Genomic DNA, 23,137 nt, shown 5'->3' with positions numbered 1-23,137 from the left:
AGAAATATTTTAATAATAAAAGTAATTACTATAAATTGTTATTTTTATTATAATAAATGCCATTTTGTATCCATTTTGATACATTTTCATTCTAAAGTTTTTTCTAATGTGCTCCTAAATTGCTTAACTTTTGAGCATGTATGTGTTCCTTGGGGGGAAAAGAAAGTTAAACCTACTAACTAACTACACACACACACACGCACACACACACACACCCACACACACGGGAATAACACTTTCAGCTGGGAACCTGTGTGTGTGTTTGTTTCTATTGCTCACACATCACAGGCAAGCAGGGCTTGGCACTGGCTTCTTATGCTAATGTGCTATTGTGTTTTCCTCCTTGCAAGACAAGCTGTTACTTACTGCCTGTACGTGTGTGTGAGTGTGTACGCGTCTCCTCTAGCTCATTCAAATGAGTGTCACGTTATGCTGTTGAAATCTGATCTTCTGTAGACTGTAAAGGGAAATGAAGCTTCTCCGTGTTTCTCTATGTAGAAGTTTCAGAGGCGTTGAGTCTTCTGTGTGAGTCTGTCTGCTGTCTGGCTCTGGTGTGACTCAGGTGTGTGTGTGTGTGCGTGCGTGCGTGCGTGCGTGTGTGTGTGTGTGCGCTGGTGCATTCCGTGTTGACGCCGCTCGGATCAATTTTGGTGTTAGCGAGAGAGAAATGTTGTGTGTGATGCGAAGGCATAGCAGTTTAAAAGTCCTTGCTCCTATGCAGCTGCAAACCCATTCACTAGCACTTCACCTTTATTTTCAGAACACATGATTAATATTCAGTAGATAAGATATCGGCATAAAAAAAATCCATATCAGAAGAACAACAATTCTTACCAAATTTTTATGTAACATTGCCAGTCTTCACTCTATATATATATATATATATACATACATACATGGTATTGACTACTGAAGTTGTGGTACTGTAAACGATTAATCGTGATTAATCGAATCCAAAATAAAAGTTTTGTGTTTATGTGTGTGCACAATGTGTATAATTATTTTGTATATATAAATACACACACATGCATGTATATATTTAATAAAAATGTGTTATTTATATATAAAATAGTTATTTATATATAATATAAATCATATAAAAATTAGGGCTGTCAAAATATTAATCGTGATTAATCACATCCAAAATAAAAGTTTGTGTTTACATAATATATGTGTGTGTACAGTGTAGAATTATTATTTATAAATACACACACATTTATGTATATATGTAAGGAATAATTGCATTTATATACTGTATATACATTTGTATAATTTATATTAATATTTTATATATAAATATAATTTTTTTTTCTTAAATATATACATGATTGTGTGTGTTTTTATATATATATATATATATATATATATATATATATATATATATAAATAATTATACACAGTACACACACATATATTATGTAAACACAAATTTTTATTTTGGATTCGATTAATCTTTTGACAGACCTAATTTTTATATGATTTATATTATATATAAATAGAACTATTTTATATATAAATAACACATTTTTATTAAATATATACATGCATGTGTGTGTATTTATATATACAAAATAATTATACACAATACACACACATGTATTATGTAAACACAAACTTTTATTTTGGATTCGATTAATCGCGATTAATCGTTTACAGCCCTAATATACTGGTATTGACAACTGAAGTTTTGGTACTATGACAACCATTGTATTTGTAGTAAGTAAACAAACATTTTTTTTGCATGCTTTTTACAATCATTTAGACATTTTTCTTTATTAATGGACCAGATGTGAAGCTGATAGAAGTCTGTCTCTGTTCAGTCATCTGTGTGACCACCTCTGTCTGTCTCTGTCTGCAGGAGGAGGCTGAGCGATGAATAAGCTACGGCAGAGCTTCCGGCGAAAGAAAGACGTTTACGTGCCCGAGTCCAGCCGGCCGCACCAGTGGCAGACAGACGAGGAGGCCGTGCGCGGGGGCAAATGCAGCTTCGCTGTGAAGGTAATGAACACACACACACACACACACACCTGTGCTCTACCACCTGCAGCTGTCAATCGTGTTCATGCTGTTCATGCTGGAGATTCCTGGAGCTGTGAGACACTTGTTGTCTGCGACTGTTATGCTTGTCTGAACACTTGTGTGTCTGACCTATTTTTGGAAAATAATATGCTGTATTTCACACCCTTTTTCAAAGTAAGTGTCTCTCTTTACAGGCTACATGAAGAACCTTAGCTTTACATATTTTCATATAAAAACATTTGACATTTTCTAAGACATTCGTTGACATTCTGTAAAAATAATAAGCAAAATAATTAGTGTTGTCAATATTAAAGGGCACCTATTATGACATTTAAAATGTTCCTAATGTTGTTTAGGGAGTCCCCAACAACAGTTTTACGTGCATGCAATGTCAAAAAACACTTTTGTTTTCGTATAATATGCATTTATTTTTACCTGATTTGCTCACCGACTCCCAAATGATTCGTTCAACGACTTGTTTTTCCAAACCCCTCCTTTGCGCGACGCTAATCTGCGTTGATTGGTCAGATGACCCAGCAGTGTTTACAGAGATAATACTTATTGTTTAACACGGAGTACAATGATGCTTTTATCAATTAAATCGTGTTATAATAATGATTATAGTCCACTGCTTTATAGTTTGTAGTAAAAAACTAAAAATAAGATAAAGAATGTAATGTTACGTTAGCGAGCATAGCCCAGAGTTCATATTGTAAAAGCACAATCAGTCTTTGTTTGCGTTAGCCCGATGCATTAACCTAACGTTTTTACAAAAAAAAAATGCAGTTACGTTACTACGAGGTATTACTCTATTCTTTAGACAACTACGAAAACAACGACAAACACTTCACATATCTCAATACAAGTGTCATTGAAGACCTAGAAGCTAAACGGTGCTTACACAACAAACAAAATAATTATTAAGCATGCTACATAAAACATAAAAGCAACAATTATTAATAGCACTTACAGGTTGTGATACGGAGGAGGAAGCTGATGCAAATACACTTGGAACTGAACCTTCCTTCAACATCAGGCCTTTCCCTGGCCTTGGAGCGCAATAAGTGGGCGTATCGTATTCAAATAACTTGACAAGTTGACGTCATCTAGTCAGAGAAAAAGCTTCGGTCTTCTAACGATTCATAAAAATGACTCAGAGTCGACTCTTACTTTTGAAAGACAATAACTTTATATACGGTGCACTTTCATATTTCAAACTTTGCAGGATGTTTTTGTTCACTTAGATCTATGTTACACACTACATGAAAGGTACATTTCAAAATTCCATAATAGGTGCCCTTTAACACGTTAAATCATGCGATTCTTTTTTTTTCAGTTTAACGTGTTAAAAATATTTAGCATACATTTCTTCTTTCATTGGATAGTGTTACATTATATAATCACGCTCTTATTCATGTAAATGCTTTAACCCTTTAAGTGTCACGCCCCTTTTTTGAATATACATGAAAATGCACTTTCCGAACTTAAATGTTTGTAACTCAAGAATGCTTTGGAATATGGATGTAAGATTGGTCTTGTTTTTAAGAAGAAAATTGGCAGATTTTTGTAGAAGTGAAATAAATTAAGAAAGTGTAACAGAAAAAAAGTTATAGAAGTTTGAGTTTATGAAAATATAAAATAAAATAAAAAAATTATTCATATTTTATATAAAATATATTTTTTCAAAACCTGGGTAACTCTAAAACTGCACAAAAATCAAAGCCAAAAATCTGAACAAGTTGTGTTTTAAATTTTAGGTTGATATCTCAAAAAATGAGCTTTCAGTAAGATTTTGTTTGGGCGCAGTACCACACTTTTTCACTAGTTGACATTACTGCCCATATAAGGGCGCCTCCATTTCCATATATGGTTTTTCTTTATTTTTAAAACATTTTCAGACCTTTTTTTCTAAAATAATTGAACAAATGCTATCTTTTGAACTCTTGGCATGAAAACAAACTGAGGTTTCTACCATTTTTTTCATGATTTTTCATGTTCATCACTATTTCAAAATAAAGGACTGAACACCTTAGGAGTATGAAAATATTATTGTTGCAAATTGATAAATTACAGCTCCTCTGTAATTTATTTTGAAAATCAGTCACCAAATATGAAAACTAGAGATTGTAAGCTTTCAAATAATATATAGTTTGTCAATATTACTTAAGGTTTTTACTAAGATATTATTGTTTTAAAAATATACTGGCAAACGTCCCACCTGTGGGACGGTGACAGTCAAAGGGTTAAAACCATTCAAATGCAATAAGACACAAAAGAGACTGTACTGTGAATCTCCTGTCTGTGTGACACACACACACACACACACACACACACACACACACGTAAAGCCGCTTCAGTTTTTTCCTTGTAGATGTGATTTTTCACCTCTGTTTTTAGGCTGGCTTATTATTGTACCATAAGGTCATAGTAAATCGGTGGCCTCTGGTGTGTGTGTGTGTGTGTGTGTGTGTGTTCCGTTGTCATGTCCTAGTTTCACTCTCATCATCTAAGCTCTTATTTATCCAACTGCTGATCATAAATATATCCAATACAGCTCAGTATGTGAAGAGTTGAGTGTGTGTGTGTGTAAAGCAGTGAGTCAGTGTTTTTATGGGTTGTGCTTTTGTTCAGTTGAGGTGCTTTTTCAGGAGAATGACATCCAGTGAATCTGTTGTTTTGGTGCATAAAATAACCTCTTTTCTTTTTTCTCTGTTTTGGAGTCTTCTTCTTAAAGGAATAGTTCACCCAAAAATGAAAATGTCCTGATTATTTACTCACCCGACAGGCCATCCTAGATGCATACGACCTTCTTTCTTCAGCCGAAGAGAAATGAAGGTTCTGGAGGAAATAAAAGATGTCTCTCTCCATCTAATGCCAGTGAACGGTGCTCAGCGTCTGCAGGACTCTCTTTGTATTTCTCGGATTAGTTTGATGAAAATGTGTAGTCTTGCACATCCTCAGCATTAATAAGTTCATATTGGAAGTTATGATAAATAGATGTGCGTTAAAAGCAGATGTAGGCAGAGCTGAAGAGAAACAGTCGTACAGTGCTGAGCTCATGCACATATTAGTGACGCATTTTTCTCAGTTTTACAAGCCACTGAAAATGTCAATGGAAATCTAATAAACAATAACCCCAGGATGTGTTGTAAACCATTGAAAAGAATTCCATGAATTCTAAGTTAATGGAATTTATAGAATAGAATAAATTAATTCTAACTTAATGTATATATTGAATATTATTCATATTATAATTTACAACTGGAAAATGAAGCGTATGGTTTAGGATATTATGATTTTGTGACATTTTTGTGATTAATCACGTCAATACTGTAAAGCAGTTGTTGTTTACAAATATACTGTACAATTTAAATAATATATTATTATAATGTAACTTTTCATTTCTGTTTGACGTATGACATGGATATCTTTGAAATGTTTTTGTAGCACGTCTTTCTCTGTCTGGACTGCAGTGAGTTTCTGATACCTGGCTATTAACACACTTGTTTGGAAGTGTCTGAGGCCCAGTTCACATAAAGGTTCAGTTGTGTTGAGGACACACTTCTGACTGCTCGAGAAGACGAGCTCTATGAATAACTCTGTGCCCATTTCCCAGCTAAATTACTGCTCTGTTTTACAGGCAATGGCAAGCGGCTGTTCTCGTGGTTATAGACAGCTGGTTTGGTCATTCGTGCTCAATAACTGGTTCAGAGTCATGTTATAAGTAGAGATGCACCGATTGATCGGCTGGTGACCGGAATTGGACGATTTTCACGTGATCGGCGACCGGCCAGTCAGTCTGACATATGCCGATTTTATGCCGTCAAATGCACTCGGGCGCCGCATGATTAACATTGAGCAACATCAGCATCACACGTGCACACGGAGCGCACATGTAGGAAACCCACGGCCGCTTCACAACGCAAGCGTGAGCGTCGCGTATTTTTTCCGGGGTAGATGTTAATCAATGAGTGAGCAGGAGCGTTGCGTGAGCGCCAAGCAGGGTTTCGACGCCAAGTCTATTTTTGCAGCGCTGCTCATGCTTAATTAAAGTGAAAGCACACCTTTGATGGACAAAATAAATATGATTTCTCACTGATTTTGATTTCAGGATTTTTCTCCACACAATGGACTTCAACCGCAACCAAATTGTTGAAGTCCAAATCAAAGGGCTCTGCACGATCCCAGCCGAGGAATAGAGTCTTATGCTGCGTTCAAGTCCTCCTGGGAAGTTCGCACGCACGAGTTGGGAAGTCGTGTTTACGACGGCCGGTGCGTTCAAATCACTTTCGTCGGAGTAAAATGGCGGAGTACTTTCTCTTAATTAATTACACAAAAATACAGCGAGGTTCTTAAACTAGTTCTAGAAAATGAAGAACAAAGATTTGCATAAGGTGTGCTTTGTTTTTTTATGGTTTTAGTTAATTTATGAAGCCACTGCAAACTTTATCGTTACATATTACATTATATTTTAATGCTATCATATTCTGTGCAGGTAATTAGCTTACTGCGCTGTAAATAGAAAAGCCTGACGAGCTAAATACCTTGTATTGTGGTACTCCGCCATGTTTCTCAGTGACGCCCACAACTCGTAAAGATCGGGGCTTAGAGAAAATCCAGAGCTTCCCACTGGTATTTACGACATTGTGGTGGCGTTCAAGTGCGTTCAACTCGTAAATACGATCTATACGAGATGACTTGAACGCACCATTATCTAGCTAAATCTGTCTTATCTAGATCATTTTCTAAAAAACAAACAAAAAAACATATATATATACTTTTTAACCACAAATGCCCGTCTTGTACCATCTCTGAGATGTATTTGTCATCACGTTGGAAAGGTCATGAAAAAATAAAATAATAATAAATTAAAACAAAGATGTCGGACGATTTTGAAGTTGGAGGAGAAAATTAGATGAATTCCTCGCCCTTCCCTACCTTTTTGAACCGGAGTACACAGACAAATAACTTGGACAGATGACGTGACCCGTGACCTTTCCAACGTGATGCCTGGTAGACCAGCACAAGACGAGCAATTGTGGTTAAAAAGTATATAAATCGTTTTTTTTTTTTTTAGAAAATGGCCGATCGTTTCGCTAGATAAGACCCTATTCCTCAGCTGGGATCGTGCAGAGCCCTTTGAAACGGCATTGATTTGGACTTCAACATGTAGGTTGCGATTGAAATCCATCGTGTGGAGAAAAATCCTGAAATGTTTTCCTCAAAAAACGTAATTTCTTTTCCACTGAAGAAAGACAGACATGAACATCTTGGATGGCATTGGGGTGAGTAAATTATCAGGACATTTTCATTTTGAGGTGAACTAATCCTTTAAAAAAAGAGAAAGAAAATATGCAGTTTGTCTAAATGTTCAATAAACCCTTTGATTACTGACTTATTTCATATGTCCGGCTGTACAGGGTTCATAAACAGGTGCACACCTCTAGCTGCTCTTGTATGTCACTAACTGACAATAGCCCAGCAGCTCCTGTGTGTTTGACTAGGGAAGGGGAAGGACTTCCTCTCAGCACAATAGCTGTCCGCCTCCGTCTGACCTCAGACGCCCCGGGAGGCTTGTGGGCGAGACGCAGGGATGTCTTCTACGAGAGGGCTCTGTCGTGGGCAAATGTTTCCGCACATTGAGTGTCAGTGGCCACCGCTCCCGTAGTTCAAGCAGGATTAGATGGGTCTATGTGACCTCTTCCTGTAGGAACCTTAGACTGTAAAAAAAGATGGATGACGCCCCTTCACTCTCTTCCAGTGGTGAAAAGTGAAGCCGCCAAAGTCCTAATATGGCGCTGACATCTTGCGCTGATTTGGGACCTGCTTCTGCGCTGTAGTGAACAGGAAGTAAAGCCGCAATATCAAGGTCCCGCCCTCATTCCCGTAGAAACGGTTGCTACAAAGTTTACTGTGTGAAATAAACAGTTATGGACATGTAGAAATTAAAGCTAAAGCTCCAATCTCCTCCCAAAAATCCCCCAAATAAACTCATTTGGTGCCTCAGTGACTACTTCGTTTAGAGAAGCTGTCAATCATGACGTCACATGACGTCAAGTTTTTATAGCATCAAATAACTAACTTAGACCAAACTTATTTAAAAAACGAACACTTAAACTTCAATCAGCGTGATAAAAACTACCTAAAATGAATATTTGGAAAAAATTTATTTGAAGTGTAATTTGATTGTTTAGTTTCCATCGCGTCCCATTAGACTTCATGGGGAGGCGGGGTTTGTGACCTATACTGGGACCAGCCACTGGGGGGCGATCGAGACACTTTGGCTTCACTTTTCAGGACTTGTTTTGAACAGGAAAGACTGAGTTCCACGTTTTCAAAGCTAAACTACTGTTTCTCTCTGTGTCTCTAGTATCTGGGGCACGTGGAGGTCGATGAGTCTCGTGGCATGCACATCTGTGAAGAAGCCGTCAAGAGATTGAAGACGGTAGGTGTACGAACGCACACAGATCTTCAGTCAGAAACACAAGACTTCCTTCATCTCCTGTTCATCACCTTAACAATCTCCTCAGTCCATGTTTGCTCTCCTCCAATCACATCACATCTCTTTCCCTGCAGTCGACACCAAGTGATCTATTTAAAGTGTGTCTGTCTCCTTCTGCTGTTCTCTCCCCCTTCCGTCGGTCTCATGTTATCATGCATCAGTTAGGAAATGTTCCAGGTTTAAAACTAGTTGAGCTCAAATGGCTGCATTTGTGTCATAATGTCGAATAACTCGTCACTTAACAAAAGCTGCATTTACAATAGCCACTTTTAATGGAAGTACTATACTCTTGATATGAGCAGATAATAAATGTGAAAGTCCCCCTGTGTTTAAAAATCAAGCTTTTAATGTTGTTTATATGTCTATGTGGTGTTTTTAATATGCTTTAAGACAAACCATGTGTAAATTCATAAGTCGACAGCATTGCTGAGTATTTTCTGCTTTAAACTGCAGTGAACCAAAACACGGTTTTAAATCGCTGGTGTTTCTGACGTCACAAACTACCTTGTAACCAATCAGATCAACGTGTGAACTGCCCATACTAAATGAGGCAAGGTTGTAGACTTAAGAGTGTAGATTTAAGATATTTTAAGGCATGAAGAATGTTTTTTAAAGGAAAAAAAAAACATTTAAATATGTAATTTTGGTGATCAAAGATTAGTTTTAAGGGATACAGTTATTGACAACAGTCTAAAGGGGGACTTTAAAATAAACATTATTTAGGACAAGTATATCTGCAAGAATTAAATATCATTCATGTTAACATAAGACTAGTGTGAAACAACTGCTTAGTTTTTAAATCATTAAAAAAAGTATTACATTTATTCAGTAAGGATTAATTAAATCGATAAGTGACAGTAGACTTTTACATCGTTGCGAAAATATTCTGCTTTAAATGAATGCCATTCTTTTGAAAATTCGTAAAACAATCCTTAAAAAAACTATTAAGTTAAATTAGTTTTCAACATTGATAATAATCAGAAATGTTACTTGAGCAGCAAATCATCATATTAGAGTGATTTCTGAAGGATCATGTGACACTGAAGACTGGAGTAATGATGCTGAAAATACAGCTTTGATCACAGGAATATATTTACATTTAAAAGTATATTTTTTGTTTGGCCATTATTTTAAATTGTAATAATATTTCACTTTTACTGTATTTTTTCTCTTAAATAAATGCAGCCTTGGTGAGCAGAAGAGACAAAAACATTAAAACATCTTACTGACCCCAAACTTTTCTTGTATATATAAGTTTTTGGCCAATAATCATAAAGTAAAGTAATTGCTGTAAAGCTCTGTATCACTCTCTCAACCCGTCAGAATCATCTGCATGTCCACTGGCTCGACTGCTGAGCGAGGGTGTTGCGTTACTACATAACCTGCCCACAAACCTGTAGTCACAATAGTCTTTGTTTACCAGTTTTTCCAGTTTTAATAACATACTTAACATTCAAAACAGTTCAATTTAGCATTTGTGTCATCATGAGCGTCACATTTGCAAAATAAAATAATTTAATTTCACACTGACTGAAAAAAAAATAGGGCTGACGTAACTTGCCAGCACAACAAAAATAGGAAGCTGCTGCCAGTGTACAGCATTGCTGATTTGAATGGGAGTGATGTGGTTTCGTGACTTGTTTTGTAAACACATTATCCCGAATGCTTCACACATTGGGCACCGAGTCAGCAGAACAGGTATCTTATGATTTCCTCAAAGCGCAGCACGTAAGCACACACTCCACCAGGAGAAGGACAGGCGTGAGTTTCCGGTCTCGGCAGCGTCCAGCGGAAGACATTCCATTCTTCAGGGAGAAGGAAATCCACTGTGTGTCTATTTCCCGCATTGACAAGGCCTCAGACGCCCCCGCCCAGGTTAAGCTCAGGGGAAAATGGAGTTGTGATGTTTGTCACTTTCCACCGGAGTAATTGCGTATCTTCTTAGTCTGACCTTCTGTTTAATCTCATTTCACATTAGTGCTTCAGGTCAGAGAATGAGGGCTGCTTGTCGAAGGCCATCCTTTTCTGTGAGGTTTAATTGAGGAAGTGTCTCTTTTTCTTACATTTAATTTCACAAAGTCTGTCAAAGAAAAGATCTTGCTTATTTCTCAGTGCGGTCCATAGAAACGAAGGTTCAGAGTTCACAGATGTCTGCGTGCTCTGTGAATAAACTCCCACTCGTCTGGGAATTCTGGCGTAGTCTCTCATACAGCTGCTTTCGCAGAGAGTAATAAAAGAAGAGTTCAACTAGGAATGAAAATTGTGTCATTTACTCTACTCATGTTTTCAAGATCCCCATATTCTGACTAAAATTGCTAAATGAAAGGTTCAGTAAGCGATTTCTGAAAAACGCTGTTGAAAGTGGATCGGAGTGAGCACCACAACACACTTGTGGCCAATCGGCAGTAGTGGGCGTGTCCACTCATGATGAGGGAGGAGGGAGAGAGACAATCAGCAGTAGAGGGCGTGTCCACTCATGATGAGGGAGGAGGGAGAGTGAGCCAATCAGCAGATGTAAAGATTGAGTTAGTGTGAAACCGAGTCGCTCTGAAGTGGGTCATGAACTGCTCGCGTGCAAATCTCTCATACAGCTGCTTTCACAGAGAGTAATAAAAGAAGAGTTCAACTAGGAATGAAAATTGTGTCATTTACTCTACTCATGTTTTTAAGATCCCCATATTCTGACTAAAATTGCTAAATGAAAGGTTCAGTAAGCGATTTCTGAAAAACGCTGTTGAAAGTGGATCGGAGTGAGCACCACAACACACTTGTGGCCAATCGGCAGTAGTGGGCGTGTCCACTCATGATGAGGGAGGAGGGAGAGGGAGACAATCGGCAGTAGAGGGCGTGTCCACTCATGATGGGGGAGGAGGGAGAGGGAGACAATCGGCAGTAGAGGGCGTGTCCACTCATAATAAGGGAGGAGGGAGAGTGAGACAATCGGCAGTAGTGGGCGTGTCCACTCATGATGAGGGAGGAGGGAGAGGGAGACAATCGGCAGTAGAGGGCGTGTCCACTCATGATGGGGGAGGAGGGAGAGGGAGACAATCGGCAGTAGAGGGCGTGTCCACTCATGATGGGGGAGGAGGGAGAGTGAGACAATCGGCAGTAGAGGGCGTGTCCACTCATGATGGGGGAGGAGGGAGAGGGAGACAATCGGCAGTAGAGGGCGTGTCCACTCATGATGGGGGAGGAGGGAGAGGGAGACAATCGGCAGTAGAGGGCGTGTCCACTCATGATGAGGGAGGAGGGAGAGGGAGACAATCGGCAGTAGAGGGCGTGTCCACTCATGATGGGGGAGGAGGGAGAGGGAGACAATCGGCAGTAGAGGGCGTGTCCACTCATGATGGGGGAGGAGGGAGAGGGAGACAATCGGCAGTAGAGGGCGTGTCCACTCATGATGAGGGAGGAGGGAGAGGGAGACAATCGGTAGTAGAGGGCGTGTCCACTCATAATAAGGGAGGAGGGAGAGTGAGACAATCGGCAGTAGAGGGCGTGTCCACTCATGATGGGGGAGGAGGGAGAGGGAGACAATCGGCAGTAGAGGGCGTGTCCACTCATGATGAGGGAGGAGGGAGAGGGAGACAATCGGCAGTAGAGGGCGTGTCCACTCATGATGAGGGAGGAGGGAGAGGGAGACAATCGGCAGTAGAGGGCGTGTCCACTCATGATGAGGGAGGAGGGAGAGGGAGACAATCGGCAGTAGAGGGCGTGTCCACTCATGATGAGGGAGGAGGGAGAGGGAGACAATCGGCAGTAGAGGGCGTGTCCACTCATGATGGGGGAGGAGGGAGAGGGAGACAATCGGCAGTAGAGGGCTTGTCCACTCATGATGAGGGAGGAGGGAGAGGGAGACAATCGGCAGTAGAGGGCGTGTCCACTCATGATGGGGGAGGAGGGAGAGGGAGACAATCGGCAGTAGAGGGCGTGTCCACTCATGATGGGGGAGGAGGGAGAGTGAGACAATCGGCAGTAGAGGGTGTGTCCACTCATGATGGGGGAGGAGGGAGAGGGAGACAATCGGCAGTAGAGGGCGTGTCCACTCATAATAAGGGAGGAGGGAGAGTGAGACAATCGGCAGTAGTGGGCGTGTCCACTCATGATGAGGGAGGAGGGAGAGGGAGACAATCGGCAGTAGAGGTTGTGTCCACTCATGATGGGGGAGGAGGGAGAGTGAGACAATCGGCAGTAGAGGGCGTGTCCACTCATGATGAGGGAGGAGGGAGAGGGAGACAATCAGCAGTAGAGGGCGTGTCCACTCATGACGGGGGAGGAGGAAGAGTGAGCCAATCAGCAGTAGAGGGCATGTCCACTCATAATAAGGGAGGAGGGAGAGGGAGACAATCAGCAGTAGAGGGCGTGTCCACTCATGACGGGGGAGGAGGGAGAGTGAGTCAATCGGCAGTAGAGGGCGTGTCCACTCATGATGAGGGAGGAGGGAGAGGGAGACAATCAGCAGTAGAGGGCGTGTCCACTCATGATGGGGGAGGAGGGAGAGTGAGCCAATCAGCAGTAGAGGGCGTGTCCACTCATGATGAGGGAGGAGGGAGAGTGAGCCAGTCGGCAGTAGAGGGCGTGTCCACTCATGATGAGGGAGGAGGGAGAGTGAGACAATCAGCAGTAGAGGGCGTGTCCACTCATAATAAGGGAGGAGGGAGAGTGAGTCAATCGACAGTAGAGGGCGTGTCCACTCATGATGAGGGAGGAGGGAGAGTGAGCCAATCAGCAGTAGAGGGCGTGTCCACTCATAATAAGGGAGGAGGGAGAGTGAGTCAATCGGCAGTAGAGGGCGTGTCCACTCATGATGAGGGAGGAGGGAGAGTGAGCCAATCAGCAGTAGAGGGCGTGTCCACTCATAATAAGGGAGGAGGGAGAGTGAGTCAATCGACAGTAGAGGGCGTGTCCACTCATGATGAGGGAGGAGGGAGAGTGAGCCAATCAGCAGTAGAGGGCGTGTCCACTCATAATAAGGGAGGAGGGAGAGTGAGTCAATCGGCAGTAGAGGGCGTGTCCACTCATGATGAGGGAGGAGGGAGAGTGAGACAATCAGCAGTAGAGGGTGTGTCCACTCATGATGGGGGAGGAGTGAGAGTGAGACAATCGGCAGTAGAGGGCGTGTCCACTCATGATGTGAGAGGAGGGAGAGTGAGCCAATCAGCAGTAGAGGGCGTGTCCACTCATGATGGGGGAGGAGGGAGAGTGAGCCAATCAGCAGTAGAGGGCGTGTCCACTCATGATGAGGGAGGAGGGAGAGTGAGCCAATCAGCAGTAGAGGGCGTATCCACTCATGATGGGGGAGGAGGGAGAGTGAGCCAATCGGCAGTAGAGGGCGTGTCCACTCATGATGGGGGAGGAGGGAGAGTGAGCCAATCGGCAGTAGATGGCGTGTCCACTCATGATGGGGGAGGAGGGAGAGTGAGCCAATCAGCAGTGATGGGCGTGTCCACTCATGAGAGAGTTCATGCATTTTGGGGGCGGAGCAATGAAGGGAGGGGGGTTTATTTGGGTTGATTTCAGACATCAACAGTGTTCAATGATGATTCTCAGATATCACTTACTGCACCTTTAAAGAAAGCTAGATTTGATTGTAGGATTAAATGTTGTGATATATATATATTTGACTAAATTATTAGTCATGATTATTCTTATTACTACTACTAAAAAACATGCATTTAAGAAGAAGAATACAATAATAAATGTATTTACAGTACAACTGTAAAATTGCAATACTAATATTTACAGCTTTCATTTTTCATTTTCAGACTTTAAATCATCAAGCTTTTATTTTGGCGAAAAACCGCAGGGATCTCTGAAATCGTTTTTTTTTTTTTTTTTTTTTTTGATAAGCACTTCTCATTACAAGTTTGTGATTATGTTTGGTGCATGTTTTGTTCTTAAATGCTTGTTGAAGTGACTCAACCTCAGAGCAGATGTAAAGATTGAGTTAGTGTGAAACCGAGTCGCTCTGAAGTGGGTCATGACCTGCTCGCGTGCAAATGAACACGGTGCAGCGCTTCACTATGAAACACGCATATATTTATTTAATTTAATCACAGCCTTTGCGGGCACCATATTGCCATTTCGGTTTAATTTCAAATAATCTTGCAGCCTATTAACCTAACACAAGATTTAAAGAGGCAGCTTTAACATACAAGTCATATCTCATGACCCTGTAACCTACTCAAACCCTCGCTCAGACAGCCCCAAACCTTATTATCTCCACTACTAATCAACACTAATTAAGTTACCATCACTGTAACCCGGAGCACGAAATCAAGTGTGTTTAAAAGGAGAAGTGGCAGGATCTGTGTGTGTGTGTGTGTGGATGTGAGGACTGTTTTCTAACCACGTAATGTGATTTCCTCTCACTGGAAGCCTGCCACCCGTGTCCAGGAAGTCCATGTCTCTCTGCAGAGGCTCATCTTTATTAATGTCATCCACTTGTGTTTATTGTTTATCATTACTGTGTTAACTGCACCCAACATCCTCCAGATGGCGCTCTCATTCTTAATGATAAACGTACTTCACATATATGAAGGCTTGTGTCTTGCATGTGAAGATCTAATCCCTGTAATGTCTCTAATGTCTGCATTTGGTGACTATATTAAAAACCAGTCAGTATCTGGCGTGACCAGCATTTGCCTCACGCAGTGCAACACATCTCCTTTGCATAGAGTTGATCAGGTCGTTGGTATATATATATAGTGTAATATATATGAGTAGGGATGGGAAACGAGAACCGGTTTTAAGTTTTATGAACCATCGAAAAAAATTATCCAGTGATGAAATGTTTTCCGTGTTGACACAATTCTTGTGGGATGTCCTAACTTTTGGGATAATCACACAACGCGTACACGTCCAATTCGCGAACTAATGACTCATTTGAACCGATTCATTTTAATAAATGGTTAAAACAACTGATCTTTCCAACACTGAACTCACGAGACGTCTGAATCGGTGTATAACTAATCGCTAACACTTTACAATAAGGTTCCATTTATTACATAAATTACATAAACATTAGGCTATAGTTTGCTTACTCAAGTGTAAGCTTTAAAACAAATAAAACCACTTGTTTGTTTTTTTTGCCGAAAAAGCATATGACTACTTTTTCCCCACACAGTGCTATCAGGAATCGATAAGAGAATCGTTAAAGAATCGGATCGATAAGCAGAATCGTCAGTGTTATTGATATTGATAAAATGTTATCAATTCCCATATGAGTCTACTTTCTTATTAGGTGCCTTAATAGGCAGCACAAGTAAGTGAGTTAAGTAAGAAATTAAGTAAGCGCTCTATAGGCAGCAGGTCTCTTTATAACATTTCTTTTTCTCACTGTGTTGTTCATCACAATGCATATTCGGATGATGTATCCATGAAGCGATAAGTCCTTCGATTTGATCTTTTGTGTTAGAAGCGGGTTGTCGTGAGGCTCTATCTTGCTAGGCTTTGTAACCGAACTCTTATCCCGAGTTTAACCTTCACGTTTCAGAAGAATGAGAGCAAGCACACACTTCCGCACTGATTCTAGTCCCTCTGTTTGTGTTTGCTGATGATCTTTGACCTCTGGAAGTTGGAGTTCAGGGGAAGGACATTAGCGTTATGCCATCAGACGCACCCTTTCTGTTCAATGATTAAGCCATTCATGTTGGCGATCGTTTTCTCCTCTAAGCTTCTGTGTTAACTACCTTGGTACTTCCTGTTTTCTGTAGACCTTGATGGAAATAAATGTTGTGATATTTTTTCCATCAAGAGGTGCATCAAGATCTAATATTGACAATGCAAGTCTCCTCCAGCACATCCCAAAGACGTTCAATGAATTTAGGGTCTGTGAGTTTCATGTGTGAAAATGAATCTTCATGCTCCTCCCAACCATTCTTTCACAATATGAACCTTTTTTCTTCCTGGAATATGGCCATGATGTGTTTCCTACATGGACGTTTAAGAAATGAAAGGCTACTCACTCCATCAATTAGGGTTAAAAGAACTGTTCCCAAACATAAAGCATGCTAGAAACATAATCACTACAATAATGATCTAGTCATAAACACTTAAATGATTAGTTCACTTTAAAAAAAAAAATTCTGATAATTTACTCACCCCGATGTCATCCAAGATGTCCATGTCTTTCTTTCTTCAGTCGAAAATAAATTAAGGTTTTTGATGAAAACATTTCTCCATATAAAGGACGTCAACGGGCCCCAAACGGTTCAAGGTCCAGATGACAGTGTCAGTGCCGCTTCAACGGGCTTTAAACGACACCAAACGGTGAATAAGGGTCTTATCTAGCGAAACGCTCGGTCATTTCAAAAATAAATAAAAAAGTTTAAGTTTTATTAGCACAAATGCTCGCCTTGCTCTGTTCTGTGATGCGCGTTCGTGACGTCACGTAATACGCAGTTACGTTGAAAAGGTCACGCTTCTATGAAAAGTCAAACATTTCTGTCCTGACGAAAATTTTCTTTTAGGCTTTTTAATATTACAACACCAGGATACGCACACGCAATGGGCATTTTAAACGATAAACTGACACAAAGACATTTGAATATGTGTGGTCCTCCTTCCTCACATTTGTAAACACTGACTCGGTGAAGCGTGACCTTTTCAAAGTAATTGCGTATTACGTGACGTCACGAACGCGCATCACAGAACAGAGCAAGGCGAGCATTTGTGCTTATAAAACTTAAACTTTTTTATTTATTTTTTAAATGACCGAGCGTTTCGTTAGATAAGACCCTTATTCATCGTCTGGTGTCGTTTAAAGCCCTTTGAAGCGGCGCTGACACTGTCATTTGGACCTTGGCCCATTGACGTCCATTATATGGAGAAATGTTTTCATCAAAAACCTTAATTTCTTTTCAACTGAAGAAAGAAAGACATGGACATCTTGGATGAGTAAATTATCAGCAAAAGTTTTTTTTAAAGTGAACTAATCCTTTAAGTACTATTTGAATCCAAACACAACTTTTTTTGGCCGGACAGTGTATTCTCCGAACTAACCAACACTGTTGAGCAGACCTCAGTGTTCGTGGGCTGGTCATGTAGGAACTGTTATGACAACTGTCCTCAAAACAGTGGAAATGCAGAATGATTCTGAGAGAGGATTGCAGATTTCAGTAAAGGGGGACATTTACATTTTTCTTTCCTGTTTCTATTTATGTCCAGATCTTGTATTTATGTCTGTCTACGACGGTCTGCATGTTCTCTAGCGTCAGTGCGGCGGTTATTACTCCAGCCCTCCTCCATCTGTTTGCATATGTTCTGATGTGAATGCATTATGATGTTCTCTTTTTCCAAGCAGGTTTGTTCACATGAGCCATTAAGAGCATCTTGATCCTCTCTCTCTCCCCTTAAACCTCTTTTCTAACCCAATGAGCATTGCTTTCCTTCTATGGCTGTGTATGAACGTGTGAAATGCTCTTCAGCATAATCATAACTTTAACTCATATCTTTCCTTAACATGTAACCTCCACCTCTTTCTGTTAAGCTCTCTGTGCACTTAACTGAAGATGTGGGGTCAGTATGTAATGGTTATGGTGGTCAAGATTACTTGAACTGAAGTCCAAACCTCAGTTAAGGGACATGAGGTCAGTGGAGATGAGGAAGTGAGACTTAGACCTGGCGAATGGTGCACTTCTTGTTTCACAAAGGCCACATACACACGGTAAAGTTTGGGGAATGTCGGATGCATTGATGCAGTTAATATTCCCACATGCATATCATAATACAGCAGTCGGTCCTTCTTCTCCATGAATGATGACCACTGCAACCTTTTGAGTCACGCATCTGTAAACAAGAAACATGATGCCAGCAGTTTGTGAATACAGTTGTAGATGTAGTTGTCATACTCATATCTATAAATAACCAAACGCTGCAGAGAACAGGAATTCAACTGCATGTGTATCTGTCTGTAAACGATTAATCGCGATTAATCGCATCCAAACTAAAAGTTTGTGTTTACAAAATAAATGTGTGTGTACTGTGTATAATTATTTTATATATATAAACACACACACATGCTTGTATATATATATATATATATATATATATATATATATATATATATATATAAGAAATATTTGCATGTATATACTGTATATAGATTTATATATAATTTATATTATATATAAATTATAAATATTTTATATATAAATACATTTTTTTTCTTAAGTGTATACATGAATGTGTGTGTGTTTATATATAGAAAATAATTATACACAGTACACATACATTTATTTTGTAAACACAAACTTTTATTTTGGATGCGATTAATCGCGATTAATCGTTTACAGCCCTAAATAAAAAATCAGTTAAAAGTTTACTCATTTTGTTATTTACTAGTTACTAGTTTTTTTAATGCGTCTATAATTAGTTATTAGTTCATTTTCTTAATACATATGACAAATAGCTGAAATAAAATAAGGTTTTATTATTTATTTTATTTTCATTCAGTTAGCATTTATTTTATTTAAGTGGAGATGAAACTGTATAAAGATTTCATATCTCGATTACAGTGATATACTGATCACGGTTATCAGTATTATCAAGATATTGTGCTGGAAATGTTCAATAAGTACTGACACCCAAAGCTGAAATAATTTCGCCACATTTTATATTGAAAACCTATTACATTTTAAACAAAATTAGCAGCACTATGTGCTTTTTTTGTCCGCATAAACATTCAAATAATAATATTGACAACAATAATGGACGTATTTGAGGTGAACAAAATACTTACAACATAACGTTTATCTACGACATGTTCAAATAAAATTGTACAAAATGATAAACCTCACATTTCAGCCTTTAAACCGTTTTTAAACCGAGTCAAAATGATAAAGGATTATAGGTATTTTATCTGCTCTGTAAATTATTTGAGATACTTTGTTATACGACTTGTTTAGATTTTAGAATGCACATCAGATTATTTTCCATAAATTAGTTTTAAAAAATCCAGCCCAATTTTCAGGCGCAAAATAAAAAATGCTCCTCTCTCACAGTAGGTGGCGCTTATTGAACAGCAGATGCACTTATAAACGCTACTTTATTAGGCACTACACAGACGAAGATGAAGACGGTCAGTTTCTATCAGAGATGCAGTCATGCGATTCATACATTCTTATAATCACTCCGCACTCGACTGTGAAGATTGTAAAAGTTTGTAGAGGTTGTAAAACTTCACTGCCTTCCGCCATGTTTTCACACAAAATGAAACCTAAGCTGCATGCTGTTGCTTTACTTTCTTTAATGCTGGACATACATCATTTACCATAAGTTTTTCAAATCACGGTAATCAAATAAGGTTTTAATGATAATTAAAATATGAAATGATAATGCTAACCGCCAGGGAAACCTGCACTGTAAAACATTTTTTTTGGTTTAACTTAAAAAAGCAAGTTATCTTTGTTTCCTTAAAATTTTGAGTTCGTTGTAATCAAAAATTTGAGTTAATACAATGAAGAAGAATGGTTTAATAAACAGAAACTCAAAATAGTATGTTATCTTCTCACATTAGTTATCGAAGCTGATTTGACAAAAGATAAAAAGTTGTGATGACAAATCATGAAAATATTTTAACCGTTTTTTTTTCTTCCCTTTTTTAAATTGTTTTTTGGTTTTAGTTAACAATTATAGCTCTAGTGTGTATGTGGCCAAAGAGTGATTTTTTTCCTCTCATATGTGGGATGTGTGTGTGGGATTAGTGAACACCGGAGCCGAGGTCTGTCCCTGTGGCACTTCTGATGGAAACTCTCGAGGTCATCAGAAGCAATCCTAATGAACTACTGCTCAAAGCTGCTGCCGTCACTAACATGATTTCCTTGAGGATTAGTTCACACGAAACAAGGAACAATCTGTCATGATTTACTCACTCTCTCTCAAACCTGATTTTCTTTTTCTTTATGTGACACACAAAATGAGATATTTACTCATTTGTTCATGCTGCTCTTTTCCATACAAAGAAATTGAATAGAAACCAAAGCTGTTGAACTGCAGAAAACTGTGAAACGCACCATAAAAGTAATCAGCGTGACTCTTAGGGCTGCAAGATAATGGAAAAACTAATCATAATTATTTTGCTAAAATTATAATCACGATTGCTCTCATTTGAGAAATTTCTTTTTTACATTTGATCAGATTTATTGCTTTTTGGCATGAGTTGTAAGCTGTTTATGCGCATATAGACCTATTAAACTAAACAATGTAGATTTACATTAACATTACTTTCTAAGTTGATGTGATCATTTTGAAAATAAATGTGCATTTTTGATGACTAGCCATTGAAGTAACACTTCATATTATAACTGAGAGAGGTTAGATTATTCGTTAATTGTTAGATTAATCGGGAAAAAAATATATCTATAGATTAATTGATTGAGAAAAAACTGTTAGTCGCAGCCTTATGGTCTACTTTTATCATTTCTTATTTGTGTAGCTGAACAGCATTGGTTCACTTTCGCTGAATGAAAAAGAGCTTAAGTGAGTAAATGACTCATTTTTCACTGTGTGTCAACTATTCCTTCAAGAATAATGCAATAATCAAACTCACGTAGTGGAGTAATAACACTAGACCCAATAACTTCACACGTGGTGAGTCCGACTCCTGATTGGTGAGCTAGAAGTGTGATCTCCCCCTCTTATCCTCTCCATACTTCACAACTGTGTCATTCTTAACCCCCGAAAGCCCCTAAACCAGAGTCCGCCCTGACACGCACTCACAGGACATTGTGTCTCAGTTCATTTGTAACCCTCTCCTGCCTTTTCCTCCCACCAACATCCCCTTACCAACCCTCCATTCCAGGACAGAAAGTTCTTCAAGGGCTTCTTTGCAAAAGTAAGTTCTGCTGTGTGCATTTATGTACAGTCACAAATATACTCTATGCAAGTGCATTAATGCAAGCTTGATTTCACATGTTGTTGCGTCAGAACTAAGGCTGTAAATGATTAATCGCGATTAATCGAATCCAAAATAAAAGTTTGTGTTTACATAATATGTGTGTGTATTGTGTATAATTATTTTGTATATATAAATACACACACACACATGCATGTATATTTAAGAATTTTTTTATTTATATATAAAATAGTTCTATTTATATATAATATAAATCATATAAAAATATAAATGCAGTATATATAAATGCAAATATTTCTCAAATGCATGCATGTGTGTGTATTTATATATACAAAATAATTATACACAATAGACACACATATATTATGTAAACACAAACTTTTATTTTGGATTCGATTAATCGCGATTAATCGTTTACAGCCCTAGAATTATGTGCACTTTCAGTTGTTATTGAAACACAAGTACATGCTGCAAAGTGTGTTATGGCGGCCATTAGATTAAGATTTTTCTGCAGTCAGTTTTCTCGACAGACATGATGGAAGAGAATCTGGCTGAGCTAGTTGGTTAAAGTCACAGACATTGGAAAGAAACCTCGCCATCCTTTGAGTAGAGGTTGACCGACAGTGGGTTTTGCGGATACCTTTAATGAAAATTTTTGGGCCAATAATATGAATGAAAACTTTTAACATAAAGCAAAATAGTGCTGAGTTTTACAGGTGAAACTCGAAAAATTTGAATATCGTGCAAAAGTTAATTTATTTCAGTAATTCAACTTAAAAGGTGAAACTAATATATTATATAGACTCATTGCTAAGTGAGATATTTCAAGACTTTATTTGTTATAATTCTGATGATAATGGGCTTATGAAAACCCCAAATTTCATAAGCTATATGCCATAATCATCAAAATTATAACAAATAAAGGCTTGAAATATCTCACTTTGCATGTAATGAGTCTATATAATATATTAGTTTCACCTTTTAAGTTGAATTACTGAAATAAATGAACTTTTGCACAATATTCACATAGTGTTTTGTAATTATTAAAATAAATTAAAATACATACAAAAAATAGCTAAGCTATAAAACACAGACATTTTTATTTTATTGTCACATAAAACATAAAAGTCATGAGAGAGAAAATGGGATAGAAATCTTTGTAAAGAATTTTTGAATTGAAATTGCGAATTGAAAATATTCCCACAAGTCAATTTCACAAAAACTCACATATATCGCAAAAAAGTTTTTACGCTCGCATGAGGTTTTTTTTCAGGCAATTCGAAAAAGGAATATTTCGCTAAATTGCAATGAAAACAGTTTTTGTGCATTTAAAGACTTTGAAAAGTTTTTTTCATTAAACTCAAGTTAAACTCAAACTAAAGTTTTTCGGGGATACTGGATTCTAAACAGCAGAGAAACGGCACATTTATCAAGAGCTTGAAGCAGATATGAGGGAGAAACACCTCATGTCACAGCTTCATCGGAAAGTTATGAAACTTGGTGATTTTTATGGCATTAGGTACGTGAATACAAAAAAAATTGAGGTCATGATCCGAGCATGCTAAGTGGTCGTAAAAAAAATGGTCACAATTTCGGCCTTCGGTCAAAAATGACCCCCATAGGAAATGAATGGGAAATATACAAAAACACAAAAATTCACCGATTTTTATTTTTTTCACAATTTTTATTTTTTATTTTTATATATATATTCAAATCCACAAAAAAAAAAAAGTACATGTGTCCATAAACAGCTGGGAAATTCA

The 23,137-nt window shown here is 38.6% G+C and overlaps 1 protein-coding gene across 6 annotated transcripts in view; it reads left to right on the top strand.

Moving 5' to 3' along the window:
- numb (NUMB endocytic adaptor protein) overlaps positions 1 to 23,137 on the top strand; it is a 91,932-nt gene that overhangs the window by 43,178 nt on the left and 25,617 nt on the right. For 3 of the 6 annotated variants that reach the window (XM_079633229.1, XM_079633232.1, XM_079633228.1), the window contains exons 2-4: positions 1,859 to 1,998; positions 8,390 to 8,464; positions 21,321 to 21,353. In XM_079633229.1, coding sequence (XP_079489355.1) covers positions 1,873 to 1,998; positions 8,390 to 8,464; positions 21,321 to 21,353 — 234 coding nt within the window. In that variant the 5' untranslated portion in view covers positions 1,859 to 1,872. The remainder of the gene's footprint in view (positions 1 to 1,858; positions 1,999 to 8,389; positions 8,465 to 21,320; positions 21,354 to 23,137) is intronic. The other 3 variants (XM_079633231.1, XM_079633233.1, XM_079633230.1) reach the window with 1 other exon arrangement.

This window comes from Phoxinus phoxinus, assembly GCF_949152265.1.
Source record: "Phoxinus phoxinus genome assembly, chromosome: 13".
Classification (NCBI taxonomy): Eukaryota; Metazoa; Chordata; class Actinopteri; order Cypriniformes; family Leuciscidae; genus Phoxinus; species Phoxinus phoxinus.
The sequence above is the reverse complement of the archived record's forward strand: the minus strand, read 5'-3'. Positions and strand labels throughout refer to the sequence as shown.